Source organism: Gracilinanus agilis, chromosome 2 (assembly GCF_016433145.1).
Source record: "Gracilinanus agilis isolate LMUSP501 chromosome 2, AgileGrace, whole genome shotgun sequence".
NCBI classification, from domain to species: Eukaryota; Metazoa; Chordata; class Mammalia; order Didelphimorphia; family Didelphidae; genus Gracilinanus; species Gracilinanus agilis.
The window spans coordinates 474,145,912-474,171,041 of NC_058131.1; the positions used below are offsets into that span (position 1 = coordinate 474,145,912).

At 33.6% G+C, this 25,130-nt stretch overlaps 1 protein-coding gene across 1 annotated transcript in view; it reads left to right on the forward strand.

The window, feature by feature from the left end:
• The window catches only part of FANCM (FA complementation group M), a 108,726-nt gene that overhangs the window by 62,741 nt on the left and 20,855 nt on the right, over positions 1–25,130 (forward strand). The window contains exons 14-20 of the mRNA XM_044662056.1: positions 6,672–8,526; positions 11,635–11,717; positions 11,805–11,873; positions 14,026–14,151; positions 15,736–15,889; positions 17,698–17,804; positions 19,361–19,927. Coding sequence (XP_044517991.1) covers positions 6,672–8,526; positions 11,635–11,717; positions 11,805–11,873; positions 14,026–14,151; positions 15,736–15,889; positions 17,698–17,804; positions 19,361–19,927 — 2,961 coding nt within the window. The remainder of the gene's footprint in view (positions 1–6,671; positions 8,527–11,634; positions 11,718–11,804; positions 11,874–14,025; positions 14,152–15,735; positions 15,890–17,697; positions 17,805–19,360; positions 19,928–25,130) is intronic.

Sequence of the window (25,130 nt, forward strand, 5' to 3'; positions counted from 1 at the left end):
ATTTGCTCACTTTCTAATTTTTTGAGTTGCATGCCCAATTCATTGATCTCTGCCCTCCTTAATTTGTTAATATATGCACTCAAGGATATAAATTTCCCCCTGAGTACTGCCTTGGCCGCATCCCACAGATTTTGGTAGGATGTCTCATCATTGTCATTTTCTTCAATGAAATTGTTGATTGTTTCTATGATTCCTTCTTTGACAAATTGGTTTTGAAGAATCATATTATTTAAGATTTGGATTTTTAAAAATTAATTTTTTTCCAGATTACATATCAATACAATTTCTTAATTTTTTTTCCTGGTATTTTGCATGTTCTTTCTCTTTCTTACATCCCTCCCCACTTCCTGAGAAGGCAGGTAATGTGAAATAGTTGTACATATATTAAATTATAATACATATTTCCTTGTTTTCCACGTTGTGAAAGAAAACCGCTTATGCTCAACAAAAATTCATGCAGGAAATAAAGAATGCTGTGATTCAACTGGCATTCAGACTTCATCTGCTCCTTCTGTGGCAGTGGATATCTTTTTTTGGATATCTATTTTTTTGTCATGAGCCTTTTGGAGTTGTCCTAGATCCTTGCCTTGTTGATAAATTGGATGTCATTCACAGTTGATAATCATATATTATTATTATTATTTTTTAAAACCCTTACTTTCCTTCTTGGAGTCAATACTGTGTATTGGCTCCAAGGCAGAAGAGTGGTTAGGGTAGGCAATGGGGGTCAAGTGACTTGCCCAGGGTCACACAGCTGGGAAGTGGCTGAGGTTAGGTTTGAACCTAGGACCTCCCATCTCTAGGCCTGCCTTTCAATCCACTGAGCTACCCAGGTGCCCCCATCATCATATATTATTGTTGTTACTGTGTTCAACATTCTCCTGGTTCTGCTTCCTTCACTTTGCATCACTTCATATAAGTCTTTTCAGGTGTTTTTGTGGTCATCTTGTTTGTCATTTCTTACACTATTTTCTTTCATTGCATTCTTTCATATCTATTACAAGCATATACCACAACTTTTTCAGCCATTCTCCAATTGATGGACATCTCTTCAGTTTCCAGTGCTTTGCCATCACAAAAAGAGATGCTATTAATATTTTTGTACAGGTAGGTTATTTTCCCTATCTTTAATCTCTTTGGGATGAAAACCTAGGAGGAGTATTGTTAGGTTAAAAGGTATGTGTAGTTTGATGGAACTTTGGTTGTGGTTCCAAATAGTGCTCCAGAATGGTTGTATCAATTTGTGACTCCAGCAGCAGTATATGAGCATACCAGATTTTCCACATCCTCTCTAGCACTTATCATTTTCCTTTTTTGTCATGTTAACTAGCCTGAAGAATGTGGGGTGATACCTCAGAGTTGTTTTAATTTACATTTCTCTAATCAGTAGTGTTTTGGAGCATTTTTTCATATGACTAAAAATAATTTCTTCATCTGAAAATTTCCTTGTCCTTTGACACTTTGACAATTGGGAAATGCTTTGTATTTTTATAGATGCAACTCAGTTCTCTTTATATTTGAAAAATGAAGCCTTTGTCAGAGAGACTTGCTTAAAGATTTTTTTCTCAGTACATTGTTTGCCATTTAATCTTGGTTGTGTTGCTTTTGTTTGTGCAGAAACGTTTAAATTTAATGTAGTCAGTTATCTATTTTACATCTCGTAATGTTCTTTCTGCCTTCTTTTGTATATTTGGAATTGGGGAGATGCCATTTAAAAGTATGTTACAAATTTTCTATGGACACGTGGGGACTATCAGACTACATTTCCCGTGATTCCAATGGGTTTCTGGTTTCCGGTTCTTTGGGTGTGGGGACGTCTACGTCCCCACGCATAGGACAGTTTAAATGAGAGGAGGACCTAAAGAAAGCCCTTGGGTCTTCCTGAGGAGCTGGCTGGTGAGCGGGAGAGAGAATGGGCTCCGTCGGTAAATATAAAAGATAGGTGCAGTCTTATATATATTTTACCAACATGGCCATGGTTTTAATTAAACTACTAATTTCTCTTATTATATCAGTCTTTATCATTTTTAATCTTAACATTGATGGCAACCATACGAAGTTTGGATTAAGAATTCTCAATTTTCCAGATAGCCTAAATTCTTCCATTATCCATATGATATATTAAAAAATATATGATTAATCACGTTATTTCTTTGTAATACTGATCAATTCTTTTTTTTTTAAAATAAATCCAACTTTAGACATACAGGATAATTTTTTTTGGTATGTTGCCGTAGTTTTTCAACAAGATTTAAAAATATATATTTTGACTCAATATTTGTTAATTATTTGTATTATTCTTTTTTCCCCTTTGCTTTATCATTTTCTGCTTTAGGTTTTAGAACCATATTTGTCTAATAAAAAAGAATTTGGTACAATGTTTTCTTTCTCAATTTATTAGAATAATTTAGGTGAGATGTTAAAAAGTTGATAAAATTATTCTATATATCTCATTTTGACCAGAGATTTTTTCCCTTTGTAATACAATGTAAAACTTGTTCAAGTGCATTGTTTAAAAATATCAATTTAGTATTTCATGTTTTGTAAATAATCCTTTTAAATTCTTATTTTTATAGGTTTTGATAGTCTATTTTTTCTCTGTTATAATTTCATTTTGTTCATTTTTCATTTTGTTAATTTGATTCTTTTTAATCTGGCTAGCTAGAGACTTATTTTTGTTAGTATTTTCAAATCTTTGAAATAGTTAATCTTTTAAAATCTTATCAGTTCTATATTTGTTTTCCAAATTATCTGTTTTTCCTCTAATTGTAGAAGTTTCTTTTTCTAGTCTTTATTTTGTTCTGTATTTGAATGTACCTTACAAGACATCTCTTTCAACCCCCTAATTTTACACATAAGGAAACTACCTCACTCACACAACCACTACCCAGGTTCAGGCCCTTATCACCACCCTCCTGGGCTATTGGAATAACTTTCTAAATTAGTCTTTCTGTCTCAGCTTCTCCCCACTTAATCCATCTTCCACACAGCTACTAAAGTGGTTTTCCTTTTTAAAACATAGAACAGACCATGTTATAGCCTTTCCTCCTTTCCTTCCACTCAGTTAAATCCAGAGGCTCTTCTTTACTTCTAGGATCAAATATAAAATCATCTTTGCCATTAGAGCTTTCAACTTTCCAACCTTCTTAAACTTTACTATGTTCCATGCACTGTATAGTCCAGCTCTACTAAGTTTTTTGCTATTCCTTACTAACAGTGCTCTATCTCTGGTCTAGCTTTTGCATTGGCTATTCCCCATGCCTGAAATGTTTTCCCATACCATTTTTATCTCTTGAAATCTCCAGGTTCCTTCAAGATTCAACCCAGGTCACATTCTGCATGAAATCTTTCCTAGACCTTCTAGCTACTCATGCTTTCTCCTTTGAGGTTACCTTGTATGTTTTGTATAGATCTATATACTTGAAGATTAAGTTGTGTGAATTTTGTACATACATACATGTTGTCTACCCCTTTAAGAGTATAAGCTCCTCGAGATCTACAACTCTTCTGCTTTTGCCTTGGTGTTCTTTGTGCCAAACAATGCCTAGAACGCAAAAAAGTGCATAAGAATACTTGATTGATTCTTCACTTCCCTAAAGGAAAAGAATTCTGAATAATTGTGGAGTATAGAGGTGTTCCTTCTTCCCCTTTCACTTCCTTAGAAAAAGAGAACAATCTGCATTGGTGCGATTTTAGCTCTTACTTGCATTGGCAATAAAACATCTGATAATTTCTTCAGAGCACTACAAAATTGCTTTTACTCTCCATAATTCCTGAAATCTTCTTGGTAGTATTTTTCAGAATTGTCTAACCAGGCGAACTGCCACATTGCCTTCCTGTTTGGCATGTCCCTTTTTTGAATTCCTTAGGAAGACTTTATTTATAGCGATCTTTTCACCTTTTCCATTGTGATGGCCCCAGGTTGTTCAGTTGTCCTTGGCTGACAGTTAAGCAGTTTACTACCAAGGCATCATTGGAAACAGAAGCCGCTTACAGCTTTTGTTTGTGAGACATTCTGATACAAAATCAATCACCCAATGATTTGATTTTCAAAATCTTCTGTCTTATTTTATGCTGTTGCTCCTGTTGCCTTTGTGTGTCTGAATACATAAATACACATATACACACACATACTTTCTCTATATGTATGTAGTATTATATTTTTATGTGTGATTTGTGAGGTTTTAACATAAGTTAGATCGGAGAGTCTTTGTGACTATTTCAAAATCCATTCTCTGATTCATTATTGACTGAACAAGTATTTGCTTTTATTTTATTTGCCCAGGCATATCCTTTCTAATAAATATTTCTGTCAAGTTGTAGTTGCACTATAGCCTGGACAAGTAGATCCTCTAGGAATGAAAAATTTGTCTTACTGAAGTAAAGTTTTGTTTTGTTTTCTTTTAACACAAACATTATTCTGGTTTGCTATTTATCAATGAAGCATGGTATACAGCAGTTTTCAAAAACTTAAAAAAAGAATGCCACAGAGAGGCCAATGGAGAAGCATATGGTGAGTGTGAAGCAGGCTGCCATGTATAACTACTGAAGAACTTCTAAGGAGAACAAAAATATGAGACTTTATTATGAAAATTTATCTTAGGTAGAGAAGATGGAATGATCATAGGTCAAAGGTTAATAGGTTGACCACCAAAGTGATCCACTGGTACCCTCATGATATCAGGAAACAGCAAGGAAGGCCTCCTACACACTGGATCCTCCTGCCACAAGCAGATGGAGCACTTTTATATGGATCAAAGTGAAAAATAACAAAGGCCAAATTCATAGTTGAAGAAATATTACCTTATTTTTCAGTTTTCTCTATCTATAATTTAGAGCTGTTATAAAAGTTGTTACATTTGTTAGCATTAATAAAAGGTATTTGGACTCTTGAAGTCAATATTTTAATAAAACATTGAAGACATCTTTTGTGTGCACTGAACTCCTATAAAGTTACTTAAACAGTTTTAGTTTCCTTCAGTGCTTCTAGTACTACTTTGTCATAATATTGTATATATGACATTCAACATTCAGAGTAAACCTTAATCAAATTAATAAAGTGGTTAAACTAAAATTATTTTCATAGAAATGATAGCACTTATGCAAAACCTGAAAGGCCTTGGTTAAGATGAGAAAAGTTGTTGTGTCTTTAAGGTTGTAAAACCTACAGTTTTTTCTCCATTTTCAGGTAGGAAAGTGATGATCAGAAAAAAATCTTCTTCCTTTTTGTATAATATTAAAAATCCCAGAGGGAAAAGATCCTTTAAAGTGGGCTCTTAATATCAAGTTCGAAGGGCTTGACATTTAACAGCTGTGCCAATAGTCAATGGTAATTTTTCTCTGCAAGTTTTTGAGTCTTTCTCCTTAATGTCTTAGGGTGAAATGTCTGTTTTCTGTGCCCTATTGTGATCAGGGAAGAAAAAAAGCTGTACAAAAATGTGTAAATATTGTTTTATTATCTTGCCCTATTTATATGAGTAAGATGGGGCAAGTAAGGAACTCTGGACTAAGATAATGGTTTATAAACTGATTAGTTTACCATTTGCATTGTTTCATAAGAAGAATAAAAAAACTAAGTCAGAAATAAATATTCACTCATTACCTACTTATTTTCCAAAGATTCATTTATCCCCTCGTTAGTCACATGGTTAAGTTAGAAAGACATGAGCAAATAGGAGGGTCATTGCATTTCTCATGCAGTCATTTAGGGTCTCTAAATGGGTATTTTTAATGTTAGGAGTATTACAAATGAAATAGAGTTAAAATAATGGTGCCTTATTTTAAACTTTAAAAAGGCTCAGACTTTGGAGCCAATACACAGTATTGATTCCAAGACAGAAAGTAAGGGTTTTAAAAAAAAAAGCCTCAGGTTCTTCATTTTTTTTTCCTATGCAGAGAAGACATGACTCTATCCACTTTGCCATCTTGCTGCCCTAAATATCCCATAGATAGTTGGTAAAGAAATAGAAGTCAGGTGGCACAGTGGATAGAGTGCTGGGCCTGGAGTCAGTAAGACTTATCCTCATGAAGTCAAATCCAGCCTCAGACACTTACCTAGGCAAGTCACTTAACCCAGTTTGCCTCAGTTCCTCACCTGTAAAATGAACTGGAGAAGGAAATGGCAAACCTCTCCAGTATCTTTGCCAAGAAAATCCCCAAATGAGGTCAGTTCATAAAGGGTCAAACATGAACCAACAACATAGATATAGAAATGGAATTCAGTAGAGAGTAAGCTTGGAACATGTATTTATAGGAATCTTCAGTAAGAGATGGTAGTTAGATTCATGGACGTGACTGTAGTTATTAAATGGAGGTGAAGAATAATGACCAGAATGCAATTTTGGAATATAAACACAACTAGGGAGCATGATATAGAATATAATCCAGCAAAGGATACTGAAGAGGAATCAGAGGATAACCCTTAGATAATAGGAGAACCAAGAAAGATCAGAGTCATGGAAACCCAGAGAGCAGAGAGCTTACAAGAGAAGAATCAACAGTGTCAGCTGCTGCAGAGAGGTCAGGAATAAGAACTGAGAAAAGGCCATTGCATTCTGCAAATTAGGGGGAAAAAGTCCTTTGCACATATTTAAGAACACTAAAAATTGTGCTCCATTCTTGAAAAATAGTCACAAAATTGCTTCTTATGACTTTCTATCTTTTCTCAACAGGATGAATGCAGCTATGAATTGAAACTTAAACCCTACTTACAAATAGAAGATATTAGTTCAACATCAAATGTTCTCAGAAATAAACATGCCTCTTCTGCCTCTGCGAACACAACTACTTTACAAAAACCCTTATTCAAAAGGAATATGAAACAAAGTTGTTCATCTTCACTGATAGTCTTTGATGAAGAATTTAAATCCAACAAAAACTTTTCTTCAAAAGTCAAAGCCCCAAAAGAAATGACAGAAGAACAGTTTAAATCAAACAATAATGATAACTTTAGCAATTCCTTAATAACTGAGGTAAATTCTGTAGTTAGTTGTAACTTTTCAGAAGTACCACAAGTTGCTAAAGTGCCATTAGATATAGACAATGTTGCAAACACAAATACTGCCCATGGTCAGCTGTGTGAATTGTTAGTAGAATGCTCACCTATAGATAAATCTGAAAGTTCATTTGTTAGGAATCATGTAGCACCTAGTTATAATGATTTTACTGATGGAAAAAGTATTTCATCCAGTATGTTTTATCTCCCTGAAGATCCTGACTTACTTAAAACAGCGTCTCAGTTGTGTGACAAATGTTTCATACTGACCAAAGAAACACTTACCAATGTAGAAAGATTTTTATCTGAGTCTCCTCCTCATCTAGATGAACTCTATAATTTGAAAGATGAAATCATAAAGAAATCTTCATTTAAAAATCTGTCAGAGGATATATCCAATTATTTCATGTCAACTTCATTTGTCTACTCTCCTTTATGTTCAGAAATAAATTCACCAAAATTATGTTCATCTAAAAGTAACCAGCTTTCACAAATAAATTCTGATAGGATGGTTGATAGATCAAGTAGTGATGAACCTGAGAATGAAATACACACATGTACCCAAAATGACAAAACATTTGATGATCATACCCAAATAAATGGATCTCCTAAAAGATGTTTAGTTAAAAAAAAAACTGGTGAGGTTTGTAAGACTCTCATGAAAAAATCAGGTATTGAGCAAGATCAGGAAAGAAAGTTTTCTGAAGTTACTGATACTGAATTTAATCAGGTGAGCTCTCCTTATATAAAAAATAACTCCAAATATTTATCTGTATCAGATGAAGCTTTTACAAGAGAAGTGGTACAGGTATCTCCATTTTGCATTTCTGATGAATGTTTGCTAAACTTTGATTCAGAAACCAAAATTCCATTAATCCAGTGTACTAAGTTTGGCGCTTCTCTTGAAGATATAGAAGGAGTAGGCAATGACAATTTTCAGAATGATGTTGACATTTTTGATTGTTCTAAAGAGTTATTCTCTGTTAATTTTGATTTGGGATTTTCTAGTCCAGATTCTGATGAAGAAGACTCAGAGCTGGCACAAGATATAAATAAAAATGGCCATCTAAAAGTGGATGCCTCTGGCAGTCATGTCAATACCACACAGATAGCTACAGATTATGGCCCAAGTAAAGAATCTACCCCAAATACTTATGAAAAAAGTAATACTAGAAGAAGCATTTCTACACCATCAAAGCTACAAAATCACAACCCAAGTCGTATATTTTCTCCACTGGAGACCACAAAAGAAAAAGAATTTGAGTCTCCTGGTAATTCTTCAGCTTCCTCGATTTCTTTGCCATTAGGAGAAAATGTTATGAGCACTCCTCTTGGGACACCAAATCCAATAGATTTGTTCTCTACAGTGACACAAGAAATATTTGACACATCAACTACCAAGAAAAAAGTAAATTTAAGAGGAATTAAAAAAACCTTGAGTTCAACTTTTGAAAAAGTGGGAATTACAATGGAAAAGACTGAAAGCAATGAACAGATTAACCTTTTTGAATCTTGCCATTATTCTGATGAAGGTATGATTATACTTTTAAGAAATGAATACTTAATTAGGAATAATAAATCCAGGAAAACTATAACTTTTAGAAATTTGTGCACCTAAGTTATATATATTGTCCTACAATACCTCTTACTTCAGACTATAGTAGTCTCCAAATTGCTCTCTCTAATCCCTAATCTTTCTCTTCTCCAATCCATTTTCCATAATTGCCAAAATAATCTTAATATGTCATTCCCTTGCTCACAGAACTTCATTCTCTCTTTTACATAAAGTATTGAAAACAAAACCTTTCATTTTGTTTTATATGACCCACCATAGTCTGATTTCAGCTTACTTTTCCAGTGGTACTTCGCATTACTCTTCTTTGTGTCCTTTGTGTTTTATCCAAATTTGAACTACTAGCCATTTCCTGAATTTAATATTCAATCTCCTACTCATACATACTTGTAGATGATTTTCTTTTTCTGAAATGTATTCTCTCCTCATCTTTGTTCTTCAGAATCCTTATTGTACAAAAAAATTCTTATTTCTATCCTACTTCCTTCATTACTCTTGGATGCTAATGTTCTGTCCTTAAATACTTCACATTACTTATCTTTATATTTATTTTTAGCCTACCAGTAGCCTATCATTAGTACCTTGTGGTCAGGAATTGCTTTACCTTTACATTTCTATCTCTAGTATTTAATATAGTACCTTTCACATTGTAGGGTCTTAATAAGAATTTATTGACATTGAATTTAGAAATTTGGTGCTTCACCACACTTGATTTCTTGAAACAGTGGTATTTTCTAGAACCATATCGATTAATAGATAATTTGTTTTTGGCCTAATATGTGCAAGGGAGGCATTATTTTGGGTCATTGTGTTATTGATCTCTGCCTCATCTGGCACTTTTTTTCTTCTATCCTTGTATTTTCTTAGGGAGATTTGGCTAAATTACAACCTACCATGTTTCCTCCTTTACCAGAAACACAACTAACTCTCTTATTGTAGCCATTTACTAATTGATGGGCACCCACTTTTTTTCTGATCTTGCTCTGCTACAAATAGTGCTGCTATAACTTTTCTCATAAATGGGACATTTCTTTCCCTTTTCTTTTTTTAACCTTCATTGGATATATTCCCAGCAGTGAAGTTGCAAAGTCAAAAGCTATGAACAATTTAATTACTTTCCATATATTAATTATAGCTTTTTCCCCAAAAATTTCAAAAAAATTTATACCTCCACTATTAGAATGTTAATTTGCCTGATTTCTGCAGTCCCTCCAGTTTTTTAAAATTATCTTTGCCATTTTGTTATATGTGAAACATAACCTCAGAATTTAAATTTTTTTTTCTCTAATGCTTTGGAGCAGTATTTCATATGGTTGTTCATAGTTTACAAATGTTCTTTTGAAAGTCATTCATTTGCTTTGACTTCTTGTCTGTTGTTTCCATATATATCCTCTATCTATCTTGTATGTCCTTATTTATCTTGCATATTCTGTCAGATATTTGATGCAAAGCTATTTTCCCCAATTGACAATTTCCCTTTTTATCTAAACTACATTGATTTTATTTTTTATACAAAACCTTTAAATTTTATGTAGCTGAAAAGACCTTTTTCAGGTTGTCTTCCTGTTCCTTTTAGTTGCTTTGTTAGGAATTCTCCCCTATAGCTGTAGAAGTTACTGTTTTCCATTGCCCTCTAATTTAAAAGAATGTTGCAATCTTTTATATTTGAATTTTATATCCATTTGGAACTTCTTATGGTATTATGATATAGATGCTGGTCTTAACCTATTTTCAGCCAGAATGCTTCCTAGTTTTTCAAAATTTTTTTGTTAAACAGGGAGTATTTTAGTAAGCTGGCTTTAAAAATTCCTTTTGGTGTCATGCTTGTAGTAATCTTTTTATCTGATAATCCTCAAGTGACTTGATATCTTTGTATCTTATTTCTATTACTATTATTTGAAATTGTTTTCATTTTTCAGTGATTGGTTTTTATGTTTATATTTATTTTGACTTGATTTGTTTTATATCACTATTATTAAATGCTTTAAGAACACTTGTTTAAAAAAAATAGATCACTAGACTTCTTGTAAGGAGATCCAGGTTCATTTTCCATCCGACTCTTACCTGCTGTATGATATCGTGCCTCTTTGTGTCTTTTGAACTGCTCCCCACCCCCACTCCTGTTGTGTAAAATGTCAAAGAAATATTTGTGCCACCTACTCCTAAGATTTCTGGGAACTTCTTTCCTTTTCTTTCTTTTCTTTCTCATTCTGTGCCTCCTCTGCTTTTCTTTTTCTTCCTTTTAAGAATGCAGTGTGTGGTTGCTTGGCATGCTACTGTATACCTGTAGATCCTGCCACTGAGGAAGTTGGAAGGATTAGGAGTTCACTTGGGAAGTTGTGTTTTTTATTAATCTCTTTTCTTTTTCTGACATACTGCTTTCTTTACTTTTCTTTTCTTTTTTTTTTTTTTTAAATCCTTACCTTCCATCTTAGAATTAATACTCTGTATTGGTTCTAAGACAGAGGAGTGGTAAGGGCTAGGCAATGGGGGTTAAGTTATATTAGGGCTAACGCCTGTTGGGTGTCCATATCAAGTCAGGGATTCGTATGCTGAGTTCTTAATTTTGGGGAAACCTTCAGACAGCTTGAGGAGGAGCTAAAAGATCTAGGAATACGACAGAGCTTCCAGGAAGATAAGCAGCAATTTTGAGACTGTAAGTGGCTACTGCCCTTTTAGCCTGGGTGATCTGAAGATCCACACTTCATACCCCCACCCCCTACCCCTTTTCTCCCCCCAAAAAAACATTAGCTCTGTATTTAAATTCCAGATTTGCTTCCTTATTTCTCTGTAACTTTGGTCTAATATCTGAATATAATTTGATCTTCTACAATGTCAGGGTTTTAACTGGGTGGTCTTTTTTTTTTTCTTTTTTTCTTTAGAATATTTTTCCATGGTTATTATCCCCTTTAGATCCTGCTCTATTCCCTTTCCCTCGTTTCCTCCTCCGGGTGGTCTTTAAGGTCTTTTCTAGCCCTAAATACTTTGTTGCTATATGCTTGTTTCATAATTAAAAAGGTATATATTTTTCCTGTGATTGTTACCATTTTGTTGTTTTTTTCTATAGGAAATGGCATTGGAAGTGAAGATGATGTAGTTTTCCAAAGAAAGAGTAAAAAGGTGAAAAGGGATCATCTGAAATCCCCCAAAGTGAGTCATTTAACAAAATCAGCAATGTAATTATTGGAAAGCTCCATTTCTTCCTAAAGAGTTTTATTTTTTAATTCGTTTAAATAGGTTGGGAAGAGCAGTGACATCGAATCTCCTGTTTGTGCTGTCAAGAAATGTAGGCGTTTACTAAGTACAGTAAGTTTCCATTCAATGAAATGGGCTAAATCCAGTCATTGTGATTTTGAATCTCTTTCTGGGTTTGTCTTTGTATCATTTAAAATTAGATGCCTAGCTGAAAAGTTGCAAGGAGAACGAATGCCTTTTTCCCATAACTTCTTTTATTCTTTCAAAGATTTATCTCCTAGAAAGCTATTTTGCTCAGTAATATATACATATGTAATTCTTGAGTTTTTAAATTTTCTTCAAGGACCACTGGACCTTGTTATAGTTTTGTGTGCATTTATTTGAATATTACATTCCTTGAAAAGGCTGTTTATGTAGTCAAATTCATGTGACCTTGTATATCTCAGTTTAAAGTAGGCCTATATTAAAATATACACAGTAAGATGTGACTTCTCACTGACTAAATTAGGCTTTATGCACTAAAGTGATTACCTCAGAGCAGTGATTCCCAAAGTGGGTGCTGCAGTGATCCAGGTGGGCGGTGATGGCCACAGGTGCATTTATTTTTATTAATTGCTATTAAAATTTAAAAAAATTAATTTCCAGGGGGCTAAGTAATATTTTTTCTGGAAAGGGGGCGGTAGGCCAAAAAAGTTTGGGAACCACTGCCTCAGAGCATGGCACTTTGAAGACACTTAATAAGTACTTATTCCTTTCCTTTTCTCTTCACACAGTGCATGCCTCTAGGTCATACAAAATTTTCAAACTGGAAAAAACCTCAAGGAAGTGCTTGTTCACAGAGTTCTAATATAATTCAAACTAATTCCATTATCTGATTTTTATTGTTAATTACAAATATTACAGCTCCTGAATTTCTACTTAAAAAATTTTTTTTTGTTAGTTATATTCTAGGCTAGGTGACTAGTTTATAGTATGCTGGGCTTGGACTCAGTAAGGCCTGAATTCAAATCCAGCCTCAGATGCTTACTAGCTGTGCCTTATGGCAAACAACTTCAGTATCTTATGCCAAGGAAGCCCCAAATGGAGCTGTGAAGAGTCAGATACAACTGAACAACAAATTCTGGGCTATCAGCAAAATAGACTGTTGACATTTGTTTTTGTTCCTGTGAATGAAGCAAATATGAAGTAGATTGTTTTGGTTTCTTTATCAAATTATCATGATGCTTGCATAAAGGTAGCAATTAAGTGCTTTTCTTTCAGTCAAATTTATAAGTTGGAATTTCTTAAATTAAGGTTTTCTTTTAAAATTGCCTTTTAAAGAATATTGTTTCAAAGAATGAGAGATTTATTTTTATCTTAATTACAGTCAATCAGTAAGCGTTTAACAAGTGTCTACTATGTGTCAAGTGTTATATTAAGTGCCGAGGATAAAAAGAAAGGCAAAAGACTATTTTTGCCTACTAAGAGATCACAGTCTAATGGGGGAGACAATATGTAAACAACTGTACAAAGCAGTTATGTTCTTTGAAACAATATTTTCCCAATCAGAATTAATTCTGGTGTATTTTGTAGGTTGTTTGGAGGAAGTGTGCTCAGTGAGCTAAAGCAAAAATGCTTCTCCCTCATAAATCTTCTACTCTTAGCATTTTCACTGGCTGTCCATCATACTTAGAAAACTCTCATTCCTCATCTTTGCCTCTTGGATTCCTTCAAATTTCAGCTAAAATTTCATTTTCTCTGAGAAATTTTCCTTATCTCTCTTAATTCTAGTGCCTTCTATCTGTTGATTGTCTAACTTATCATGTATGCATGTATATACGCATGTATGTATAACACTACACACATATGTATGCACACACATACTTATGTGTGTGTATTTGTGTGTAGTTTGAATAGAATTATTTGCAGTTGTTGTCTTCCTTAGACTTATGGGTTCATGGATGATGGATGGATGGATGGATGGATAGATGGATGGATAGATAGACAGATAATATAGATCATTTGAACAGAATTATTTGCAGTTGCCTCCTTCATTAGACTATGGGTTCACTGAGAACAGAGATTGTCTTTTGCCTTTCTTTGTATCCCTAGCATTTAGTACAGGGCCTGGTACATAGTCATTTAATTAATGGTTGCTGAAAAGTCAGTTAATAAACAAACTACTGATATATGAAAGTCTAGTGTAAGCAATATCTTAAACTAGAATTATAGTGATGGTGATCTTTTAGTTTATCTTATATAATTATTTACCTATTTATTTTAGTCAGAATCATCTAGTGATGAAAGTATAGATTTTCATAAATCAGTTCTAACTCAAGACGATTTCCAGAACAATAAAAGGAATCCTCCAAAAGGTGTGAGAGTCCTAAAACGTTATAGAAACCTAAAGGTAAGAGTTTTCTAATTTCTTCCTAATATTTATCTCTGTTTTTGTTAATGGACTTAAAACATAATTAGCAGCTTCTTCGCTGAAGTCTTCCTCCGATGCCTCATTGTAGTTCTAGATAATCCTGTATTCTCCAAGGGTATACCAGCAGTATGTAGTCCTGTCCTGCCATTCTGGGCTGGCTTTAGTAGTTAAAGCATGTACTTGTTAATCACAAATTAGCTTACTAATTTCAGAGTAGCTCAGCACTAGGATGGCTCCACTGTGTGCATTTTTTTGACCACAGCAGTACTTGAAGACAAAGTTTGTATAGGTTGGGATAATAATAGTAACTTAAGTTTATTTAGGATTCTAAGATTTGTGCAGAACTTTCCTTTTGTAAGATTTTAAGAAACATTGTGAGATAAGTAGTGGAAATATTATTGTCTTCATTTTATAAATGTGTAAACTTAACCTATCATACCTAGAACCTGTTTTTGTATGATCAGGTAGCTGAGAATAATTTTTAAACTTTAAAATACAGTAAAGTTTTATTTTATGTATAAAAAACATTCTTAGCTCCACAGGCAATAGTTTTTGACACTCTCTCTTCACAATGATCTTTATTAGAAGAGGGAGCATGACACAAACAAAGGCATATATCTTTGAAATATTGAAGAATAATTAAGAATAGATTTTCCTTATTTTTCAACAAAGTGAATTTTTAGCTAAGACATATTTTCTTTTTTTTTTTGCAAGGCATTTTACATTTTATTTATCTCATTTTATTTCCATATTAGCAATAATAGATAGATACTTTTATTATTTCCGTAATAATTTCTAGATGAGGCAGATAGAGATTACATCATTTGCTTGAGGTCTTAAAACTTTTTAAGTGTATTTTCCTATCTTCTAATTTATATCCATATTAATTCACCATGTGACCCTCATTTTCATCAAAGATTCTAGAAAGAAAGAAAACACTTCAAAACACTTCAAAAGTTACTTGAGCAAAGTTTCAAATTCTATAAAAACTAAAAGATTCTAAATTCGTGTTTCAATGTTAATGGCTGTTTCTTGGGATTAAAATATTCTTTAGTTTTATGCTGTTTTGTACAACTGCCTGATAAATTGTCAATGTGAGATTTCATGTTTCATGGAAAAAAGATTTCCTGAGTTAGAATTCACGAGCATGGTATTAAAACAATACACACTTAAAATTATTTTTTCTAGTTACTAGCATGGTTCAAAACACCAGGGAAGACTTCTCTTTAGCTTAACCAGTACTAGCAAGGAGTTTCCTTAATCTGATATTCTTTGCTTTTTATAGGACTGTTTTATCCCCCAGCATAAATGATTGAGTAGAAATTTCAAGATATATAGTGATTAATAAGAAATATGCAGTTTGCTGGCATGAGCCAACTAGATGATTCGAGTGTGACCTTATAAAACAGCCAGTTTAGAATAAGGGATTATAGCTATATTTATTAATTTCATTTCTTCCTTGTTTTTGTTGTTTTCTTTTCACAAAGAATGTTCTCATTGCTTTGGTACCGGTTTCTTATAGATCTGAATTATTATTTTAAGTGGTTCCTTTATTTTTCTTAGCATGAAGGCAGGCAGTTTTTAGATGAAGAAGCAGAGATTTCTGAAGATGCAGAAGGTATTTCATCCGATGAAAGTGAAAAATCAGAAAATGAACAAGATTCTTTACTAGTTGACTTTCTAAATGATGGAACTCAACTTTCACAGGTTCTAAATGGTAAATGCCATTTTCATTCTTATTCCCTTAGTTTTAAAATCCTTTTTGCCTTTGCTCATGCCCTAATTCTTATCGATTTCATATTAAAATCACATATACAATGATTATGGAAAAATTCTTATAAATTAGTATAATAAACAGCTAGGTGGCTCAATGGATAGAGAGCCAGGTCTGGAGACAGGAGGTCTTGGGTTCAAATTTGGCCTCAGATACTTCTTAGCTGTGTGACCTTGGCCAAGGTCTTAACCCAGTTGTCTAGCCCTTACTACTCTTTTGCCTTGGAACTAGTACTTAGCATCAATTCTAAGATAGAAGTTATAGGTTTCAAATAAATAAATAAATGCAGTATTAAGTAATTTTTTTTCAATTCTTATAAGATTAAATATCATTCAAAAGAATTAATTTCTGTATTGTATATTGAATTCATGAGCAGTTTTGTCTAATTTATATCTTGACTTCATTCCCTCTTCTCAACTACAACTTTTACCACTCCTGTTAAGGTCCTAATTACCTCTTGCATTTTCAGTTGCAGTAGGATCTTTACTGGCTTCCCTTTCTCCATTCTTTGTGCTCTTCATTCTTTACTTCATAAAGTCACCAAAATAATCTTCCCAAAGCACAGCTCCAACCTTATCACTTCCCTGGTCAAAAAACTTCACTTTCTGTCCCTCACCATTAGGATAAAGTACAAGCTCCTTCACTTGGTGTATCTATGTGATGGACAAGCTGATCAGTTCTTGGGTTTAAATTATCAGGTGCTGAAAATGACCCAGTAGGAGAGACATAGTTATATGGCTAAGTATAACTCATAAAAGGGAGATCTGCAGTTCTGGTGTAGTCTATTCCTTCTAGTCATTATGTGGCATAGTAGCCCTGGCTTCCTGTGGCTTGTAAGCCCTACCCATGTGCCCCAATACTCAAAGTCCTTTGTGGCAGAGAGGGTTTTATATAACCTTTTAGGGCTCAGTAAAGAATTTTTAAAAATCAATTTTCATAGCCCTGTTACCTCTGTGAACAATTGAGTCTTTGACCCTTCCTTGGGGCTTAATCACTGTGTCAAGGTAACATTCTTCCAAGCTGGCCTATCACAAAGTGCAATTTAGGAAGGAGTCAGAAACTAAAGACAGTCTTATTCTTCAGAAATAGAATACTAAGCAACTCCTTGAATATATGCCTACCACCTAAGAAGTATTTTTGCCTTTGGAATCCATTCACAGGCTAGTAATTTATCTGTTCTCCTCTCCACTTGACAAAACTCATGATCTGTAAAAGATAGACTTCATTATCATCTGGTTCTTAAATTCTTCCTTTCCTTTTCTGCTATAAATCTGCAGAGACCTTTTCTTATACCTGGAAGACATTCCCCTCTTCATGTACATTATGAAAAGTTTCTTTTTCTTTTGTTTATGTACTGCCTTCTCCTTGAAACTTTTTCAGATCATTCTCTCAATCCTAAGCTGAAAATAACTTACCCTTCTCAATTTTACATCTGTTTCTCTTATTTTCTCACATTCTACATTTTATCATTCTCCTAATTGTATCTTTATGGATTTTGTAAAATGCCTTGCATATGTAGTAAGCACTTAGAAATATTTATTAAATTGACGCAGGTGACATTTTTTTCCCCATAGTTTAGCCTTTAAGCTTCTAAAAGGTTGTTTTTGAGGATATTTGAGGTCATTCAAAATAGATGGTTAACATTTCCCAAGTAACATGATTTGCTTAAATTTAGATTAGTTCAAAGTTAGCTAAATCTTTGTGATTACCGTTTTAATGTATCTTTTAAAAATTAAATTCTCTTTATATAGATTCTGAGATGAAAAGTGTTTATCTGCAATCTGTTCGCAGTCCATTGGTAGGCAATATGTATAAAATGGTGCACAAGAAATATGATTCCATGAATATTTTTTCACAGGTATGAATTTTAAATATGAATGAGTTACCAAAGGAGGTTTTTAAATCTCTTCTGTAGCTATTTAAAATAAAATCTGGGAAGTTTTAGCTATAATAGCTAAAGGATAGTGAATTAGCTAGTTTTCCTGGGTCCTTTTAGCCTAAAATTGTTATTGACTACAGGTATGCAGCATCTACTTACCTACAATTTTTACTTAGAGTTTTCAAGACATATCATCTATACACTGTCAAATGGTCAAATGCAGCATTTCTCATAGGACTGAGCATACTGTAATACATGTTTGTTTACTGAAGGACTAGGCTATTTCTGGGAATAATTAATAAAAGTTGATAATGACCTTGACCACAAGTAGAGTCCAATAATTTTTCTCTCCAGGTACCAAAATAGCATTTCTAAAAGTACCATATGTATCTATACTCATGTCATTAGGATTATATATTTAGAGCTGGAAGGGATTTTAGAAATCATTTATTCTAATCACCTTATTTTAAAGATTTTAGAAAGCTTTGCCCCAAGATGGTAAAGTGAAATATTTAGAGTTGTATGGGTGGTAAATAGCTAAACTTTGAAACCAGATTCCTTAACTCCAAAACCAGTATGATTCCCAATATGATTCATAATAGCTCTAGTTGTTTTCATCCATAAAGAAGGAAGTATAGGGTTTACTCCCTGGAAGTACATTAACACTTGGTTTTAAGCTAGTAATAAATTATTTCTTCTAGTTTGCTAGTGCTTAACCAAGGCCCATTTTGTAGTTAAAGACAATTAAATATGTTGGTATTCCTCACCATTTATTTTGGGACCATATTACTCCATGATATATTGTGAAATATTTTATTTCCTACTTTTGGGAAAATATTTATTTTTCCTACCTTTAGATGATGAAAATATATCTATATTATAGTTGCTGTTTATAGGTTATTTCCTAAAATGAAATAATTTCTTTCCAAAAAAATAAACCCAAAGACAGCTAGTTGGCTTAGTGGATAGAGAGCCAGGCCTGGAGATAGGAAGTCATGGGTTCAAATATGGCCTCAGATACTTCCTAGTTGTGACCTTGGGAAGTCATTTAACTTCAATTATTTGGCCTTACTACTCTTCTGTCGTGAAATGAAGTTTTGATTCTTAGACAGAAAGTAAGAGTTAAAAAAAAACAAACACAAAAAACAAAATCCAAACAGTACCATTTAAGTATGCAGGTGATGCAAAATCAGTCCAAATAAAAACTGATATTAACTAAGAGAATCAATATATGAAATGACACTTCAAAAATAAAGTGAGTTACCTTATACTTTTATTAGATTAAATTTCATATATATGTATATATGTGTTTATGTAATGCCCAGCACATAGTGGAAAGAGTGTGTGTGTGTGTGTGTGTGTGTGTGTGTGTGTGCGTGCATGTATGTGTGGAGAGAGATATCTGTATTTTCTGGGTAACCTCATTAGTTGCCTAATAATAGTAATGTAATAAACTTAGTAGATAACAAGCAAATACTTGGACTACAATAAGAAATTTAAAATTCTATGTGTATTTTGAATTTTTTTCCCCAAAGATCCCTGAACAAGATGAATCTTATTCTGGAGATAGCTTCTGCGTTAGTGATGAGGAAGAACATCCTATCAATGACTCAACTGAAGAAGTGTGTATTGATTTCAACTTACTAAACGAAGACAGTTTTGTTGATGGAAGAAAAAAATATCATACACGACGTTTAGCAAAATTAAAAAGAATTAAGGCTCAGAATAATTTTGCAGTTAAAAAAAAGAAAGTATCTAGAATTATTGTACCTGATGATTCAAGTGAAGAAGAAAATATTGTTAATGTTAATGATAAAACAGAATCTGCTTATGTAATTGGGGGCAGCATATGTAGCAAAACAGAAAAACAAGATGATTGTCTCCAAAAAGCACAAATTTCTGGGCCTTTGAAGAGAGAAGAAGAGCCTGTTAAGCCAATTGCTGTTAATAATTCAATCACAGAGGGACAAAAAAGACCACTTAATATCAAGTATACAGTTTCTGAAGATTTAGATGAAAACCACCAATGTGATCATAAAATCAGATCTTTATTGAATGCTGATTCCCTAATAGACTGCAAAAATTTCACAGCCCAGCACAAGGTATGAACCAATAAAAATCTATCATGTTCTCATAAATATTAAATTTTTTTCGTGTCACAGGAGTTCATTAAGCTCAAATAAAAATAGCACAAGTCTTCAAACATGCATATAGAATTGCCAAGTTATATTGAAATGGTAATAATTAGTATGGGATTAAACATCCTTTTTGTATTGAGTATGCTCCTTGTAAACAATATTATTAGATTCTACTTTATAATTCAATTATCTTCCTCCATTTTATAAATCTCTCCTTCTCAATTCACCTGTACTGTTTTATATGTATTGTGTATAATTCCTAAATTTATACAAGGAAGGGGATTCACCCTTCTTTGAATAAAACAGTGGTTCCCAAACTTTTTTGACCTACCTCCCCCTTTGCAGAAAAAATATTACTAAGCGCCCCTTGGAAATTAATTTTTAAAAAATTTTAAAAGCAATTAATAGGAAAGATCCATGTATTCATGTTTCTACCTTTTTCGTAAAATATAGTAAAGAAAGGTGTAAATTAAACATCAAACTTTGAAATTATGAAACTATTTATTGAACTCGGAATAGAATGTAATACAAAAAAAGTTAAAACATTCGAAATCCCAAATGCACCTGTGGCCATAACCACTTCCCCAGATCGCTGCAGCACCCACCAGGGGGCAGTGGCGCCCACTTTGGGAATCACTGGTATAAAAGAAAGAAAAAAGAAGGAATCTAATTTGTAATCCAAGTGATCTATTTCTATTCCTTTGTCCCTCCTCTTTACAGAGGCCAAACTGCAACCCTTTCTTTTTATTTATCATTCCTCCAAAGTTGAATCTTGTTTTGCTTATGATAGTTCCCTACCTAACTCTCTTCTCCCTCTTACTTTTTTTCCTACCTCCCCTCATTGCCTGATTTCTTGTTTAATTTAATCTGTTTCTATACAATCTTAGTAGTTCTTAGAGGAATAAGATCAGGAGATCCCTGCTCCCTCAACTTCTCCCATTTTTTATATACCCCTGTTTACTAAATAAGTATCTTTTCCCATTCTTTCTTAGTTCTTCCTTAGTATATTTCTTTTTCACTTCCTTTTGTTTCTTAAAACTGAAGAAAGGGGGCAGCTGGGTAGCTCAGTGGAGTGAGAGTCAGGCCTAGAGACAGGAGGGCCTAGGTTCAAACCCGGCCTCAGCCACTTCCCAGCTGTGTGACCCTGGGCAAGTCACTTGACCCCCATTGCCCACCCTTACCAATCTTCCACCTATGAGACAATACACCGAAGTACAAGGGTAAAAAAAAAAAACAAAAACCTGAAGAAAATTTTAGACCCTGTATTTGTCTGTAATTCTTACGCCATGGCCCCTGAAGACATTTAGCCCCTTCTAGTTATTCTACCTTTCTAAATTTTTTTTGATGCCTTTGTTTGCATGTCACAGTTTCTCCTCAACTAGGTCTTTTCTTCTGTAGCTTAAAAGGTCCATTTTAAACCTGGAAGCTCTGTATTTTAGCTTTGGCATTCTTGGGGATTTTCATTTTAGAATTTCTTTTAGAGGGTGATTGGTAGATTTTTTTCAGTCTGCCTGCTGGTTCTAAAGAGCTGGCAGTCTTCTTTTATGATTTCTTAAAATATATTCAGATTTTTTTACTTGTTTCTAGTTTTCAAAGAGTCCAGTGGTTCTTAAGTTTTTTTTCCCTTGACCTGCTCTCCAAGTCAGTTTTTAAAAATGATAGATGCCATACCACTTCCTCTATTTTTTCAATATTTAAATTTTATCTTAATATTTCTTTTTGTTTCATATAGTCATAGTATTTCTGATTATTCCATTCTGACTTTTAGGAAATCTGTTAATTTGATAAGGGTTTTCTACTTTTTATTCTAATCTTTCTTTCTATTTTTCTTCCAAAATTAATTTTTTAATAAGTCTTTATTAATGGCCTTTTTAAAGAACAACAACAAAAAAAAGGAAGGGAGGGAAAATCCATACAATTGATTAATATATTGAAAAAGCATGAAAATATTGTGGACCTCCCACTTCTGTGAAGGAATGGGATGAGGAGTGCCTTCTCCTATCTCTTTGGAGCTATGTTTGTTCTTTGTCAGTTTGCTATATTCACTTTTAATTTTTTTTCTAATTCTTTTCATTTATGTTGTTGTAGTTTGTGAGTGTATTGTTTTCTTGGCTCTGCTTTCTTCACTTTGCATCACTTTATGCGGACCTTTTCATGTTTCTCTGTATACATCTTATTTGTAATTTCTTCCTTCCTTCCTTCCTTCTTTCCTTCCTTCCTTCCTTCCTTCCTTCCTTCCTTCCTTCCTTTCTCTTTCTGCAGAAGAGTGGTAATGGGGGTTAAGTGACTTGCCCAGGGTCACACAGCTAGGAAGTGTCTGAGGCCAGATTTGAATCTAGGACCTCCCATTTCTAGGCCTGGCTCTCAATCTACTGAGCCACCCAGCTGCCCCCATATTTATAATTTCTTACAGCCAAGTAATATACCATTACATTCATGTACCATAATTTGTTTAGATATTTCTCAATTGATGGTCATCTATATTGTTTCCACTTCTTTTGCTTTCAGAAAAATTGTTGCTATTTTGGTATAATGGGAACTTTCTTTTTATCAATGGCCTCTTTAAGGTAGAAGCCTAGTAAAAGAATTTCTGGGTCAAAGGATATGGATGTTTTAGTCATTTTATTTATATATTTCCAAACTATATGTACTGTGTGATCCCTTCAATGTTGACTATTCTCATATTTTGTCATATTTGTCAATTTATAGGGTGTGAGGTGAAACTTTAGGGTTGTTTTGATTTGCAGTTCTCCTATGATCTCAAACATTCTTTCATATCTTTGTTACTAATTTGCAATTCTTCTTTTGAGACTCATTTATTCCTCTCCTTTGACTACTTATCAAGGAATGATTTTTGAGTATGTGTGTATAATTAAATTTGTGTGTCTCTCGCTCCTTTTGTAATTGCCCCTTTTCTTTGGCTAAGAATATATCTCCTACCCATAGCTGTGAAAGGAATATGACTTGCTTCTCTTTTAATTTTTTAATAGTATGATCTTTAGGGTCATATATATGTAGAATATAGTATAAGGGTATATTGATCTAAGCCCAAGTTCTGCTAGACTTTTTTCCAGTTTTCCCAGGAATTGTTATCAGATAGAGTTCTTTCATAAGTAAATTGTCTTCTGGTTTATCAAACCTTGGATTTTTTGAGTTCCATTATTTCTGATTCTCCTTTTTCTATTCCATTGATCTTTTTTTTTTAAACTAATATCATATAGTTTTGATAATTGTTGCTTTACAAAATAGTTAAGTTCTGGAAGTACTTTTTGTCCCCCACTCTTATCCCCTCCTTTTTAAAAAAAAATTTATTTCTTTAGAATATTTTTCCATGGCCTCCCCCTTCCCTGAGCTGATAAACAATTCCACTGGTGTACGTGTATCATTGTTCAAAACCCATTTCCATATTATTCATATTTACAAGAGAGTGATCTTTTAATGTCAAAGCCCAGTCATAATCCCATTGAACCACGTGATCGATCATATATTTTTCTTCAGCGTTTCTTCTCCCACAGTATTTCTCTGGATGTGGATAGTGCTCTTTCTTGTCCCCTGCTTTTTTTAGAGCTCTTATTTTTGCAATTTATTTTTTCTTTACCCTTTTATCTAGTTCTTTAAAGAATTCCTTTGATAATTTGATTTGTATAACATTAAAAGTGTAAATTAACTTTGGTAATATCGTCATTTTTATTATATTGACACTACCTACTCATGAGCACTGAATATTTCTTCAGCTATATAAATTATCTTGTATTTCTTTAAGGAATACTTTGTAATTGAAACTTTAGAGTTTTTTTATTTGTTTTTTGCATTGGTAGCTTTGTCTTCAGATATTTTGTGCATCTTATAGTTATTTGGAATAGGAATTACAATTCTAGTAATTCCTCTGGGATTTTGTTATTATATAGAAATACTGTTGATTTTTGAGGATTTACTATCTTCTTTTTACCCGTCTTTACACCTTTAATTCCTCTCCTGTCTTATTGCCATTGTTAGCGTTTTCATCATTTCATCTGATAATAGTAGTGAAGATTAGCATCTTTGCTTCAATCTTGATCCTAAACTCCTTTTCTTTAATAACTAGCATATCCCAACCTTTCCTGTCCCAGTCATTGTACAAAACCTTTTTCCCCACAGTCCTTTCCCTTATTCCCCCATTTGCATTTTTATCATCTTTTGGTTTAATCATATGCTTTTTTGTTATTAATATGGTCTTCCTTCCTCTTTCTCTCCCTCTCTACGTTTCTCCAGTAACCTAAACTTGATGTCATCTCAGATTTCTTATTCTGTTTCATCATTCTCCCCCATATAATTTGTTACCCAGCTCTTTTGATATTCTTTTCATAGCATTTCTCCTGTTTCTTCTCTGACATTGCCAGTACCTGGGTGTGACTCTCTATCATCTCACTGCCTCATCTTTCTGCCTGAACTACATATTCTACTCAGCTGTCAAATTGATCTTCCTTAGGTACAAGGGTAATCTTGTTACTCCCTGCTATTCAATTGAATCCTGTGATTCCCTTTTTATCTCCAGGATCAAACACAAAATCCTCTGGCTTTTATGGTCCTTCTTAAATTGTTCCCTTCTTAAACTCTCCCTTTCCTATTTTTCCAGTCTTATACTTTACTCTCCTTATAGTTTATTTATTTATTTGTTTCTTTCTTTGTTTTTTTAAGAACCCTTACCTTCCATCTTAGAATCAATACTATGTATTGTTTCCAAGGAAGAAAAGTGGTAAGGGCTAGGCAATGGGGGTCAAGTGACTTGCCCAGGGTCACACAGCTGGAAAGTGTCTGAGGTCAGATTTGAATCTAGGACCTCCTGTCTCTAGGCCTGCCTCTCATCTCCTTATATTTTACAATCCAGTGATACTGGTCTCTTTGCTGTTCCTTGAAAAAGACCTTCCACTTTTTTATTGTGCATTTTTATTGGCTCTCCCCATGCTCGGAGTACTCTCCTTTCCTGCCTCCAACTCCTAGCTTTCACTTCTCAAATAAAATCCCACTTTCTGCAGGAAGTCTTGTAAGTTGTCTTCTCTATGAGCAAGATCAACCATGTCTCAGCTATGGACATTTTCTCTGGCTGTTTTATCTCTCATGCTTAGAAAGTTGTCCCTTCTCTGCTCTGGCTACTGACCTCCCTGATTCCCTTTAAGTCCCAATTAAA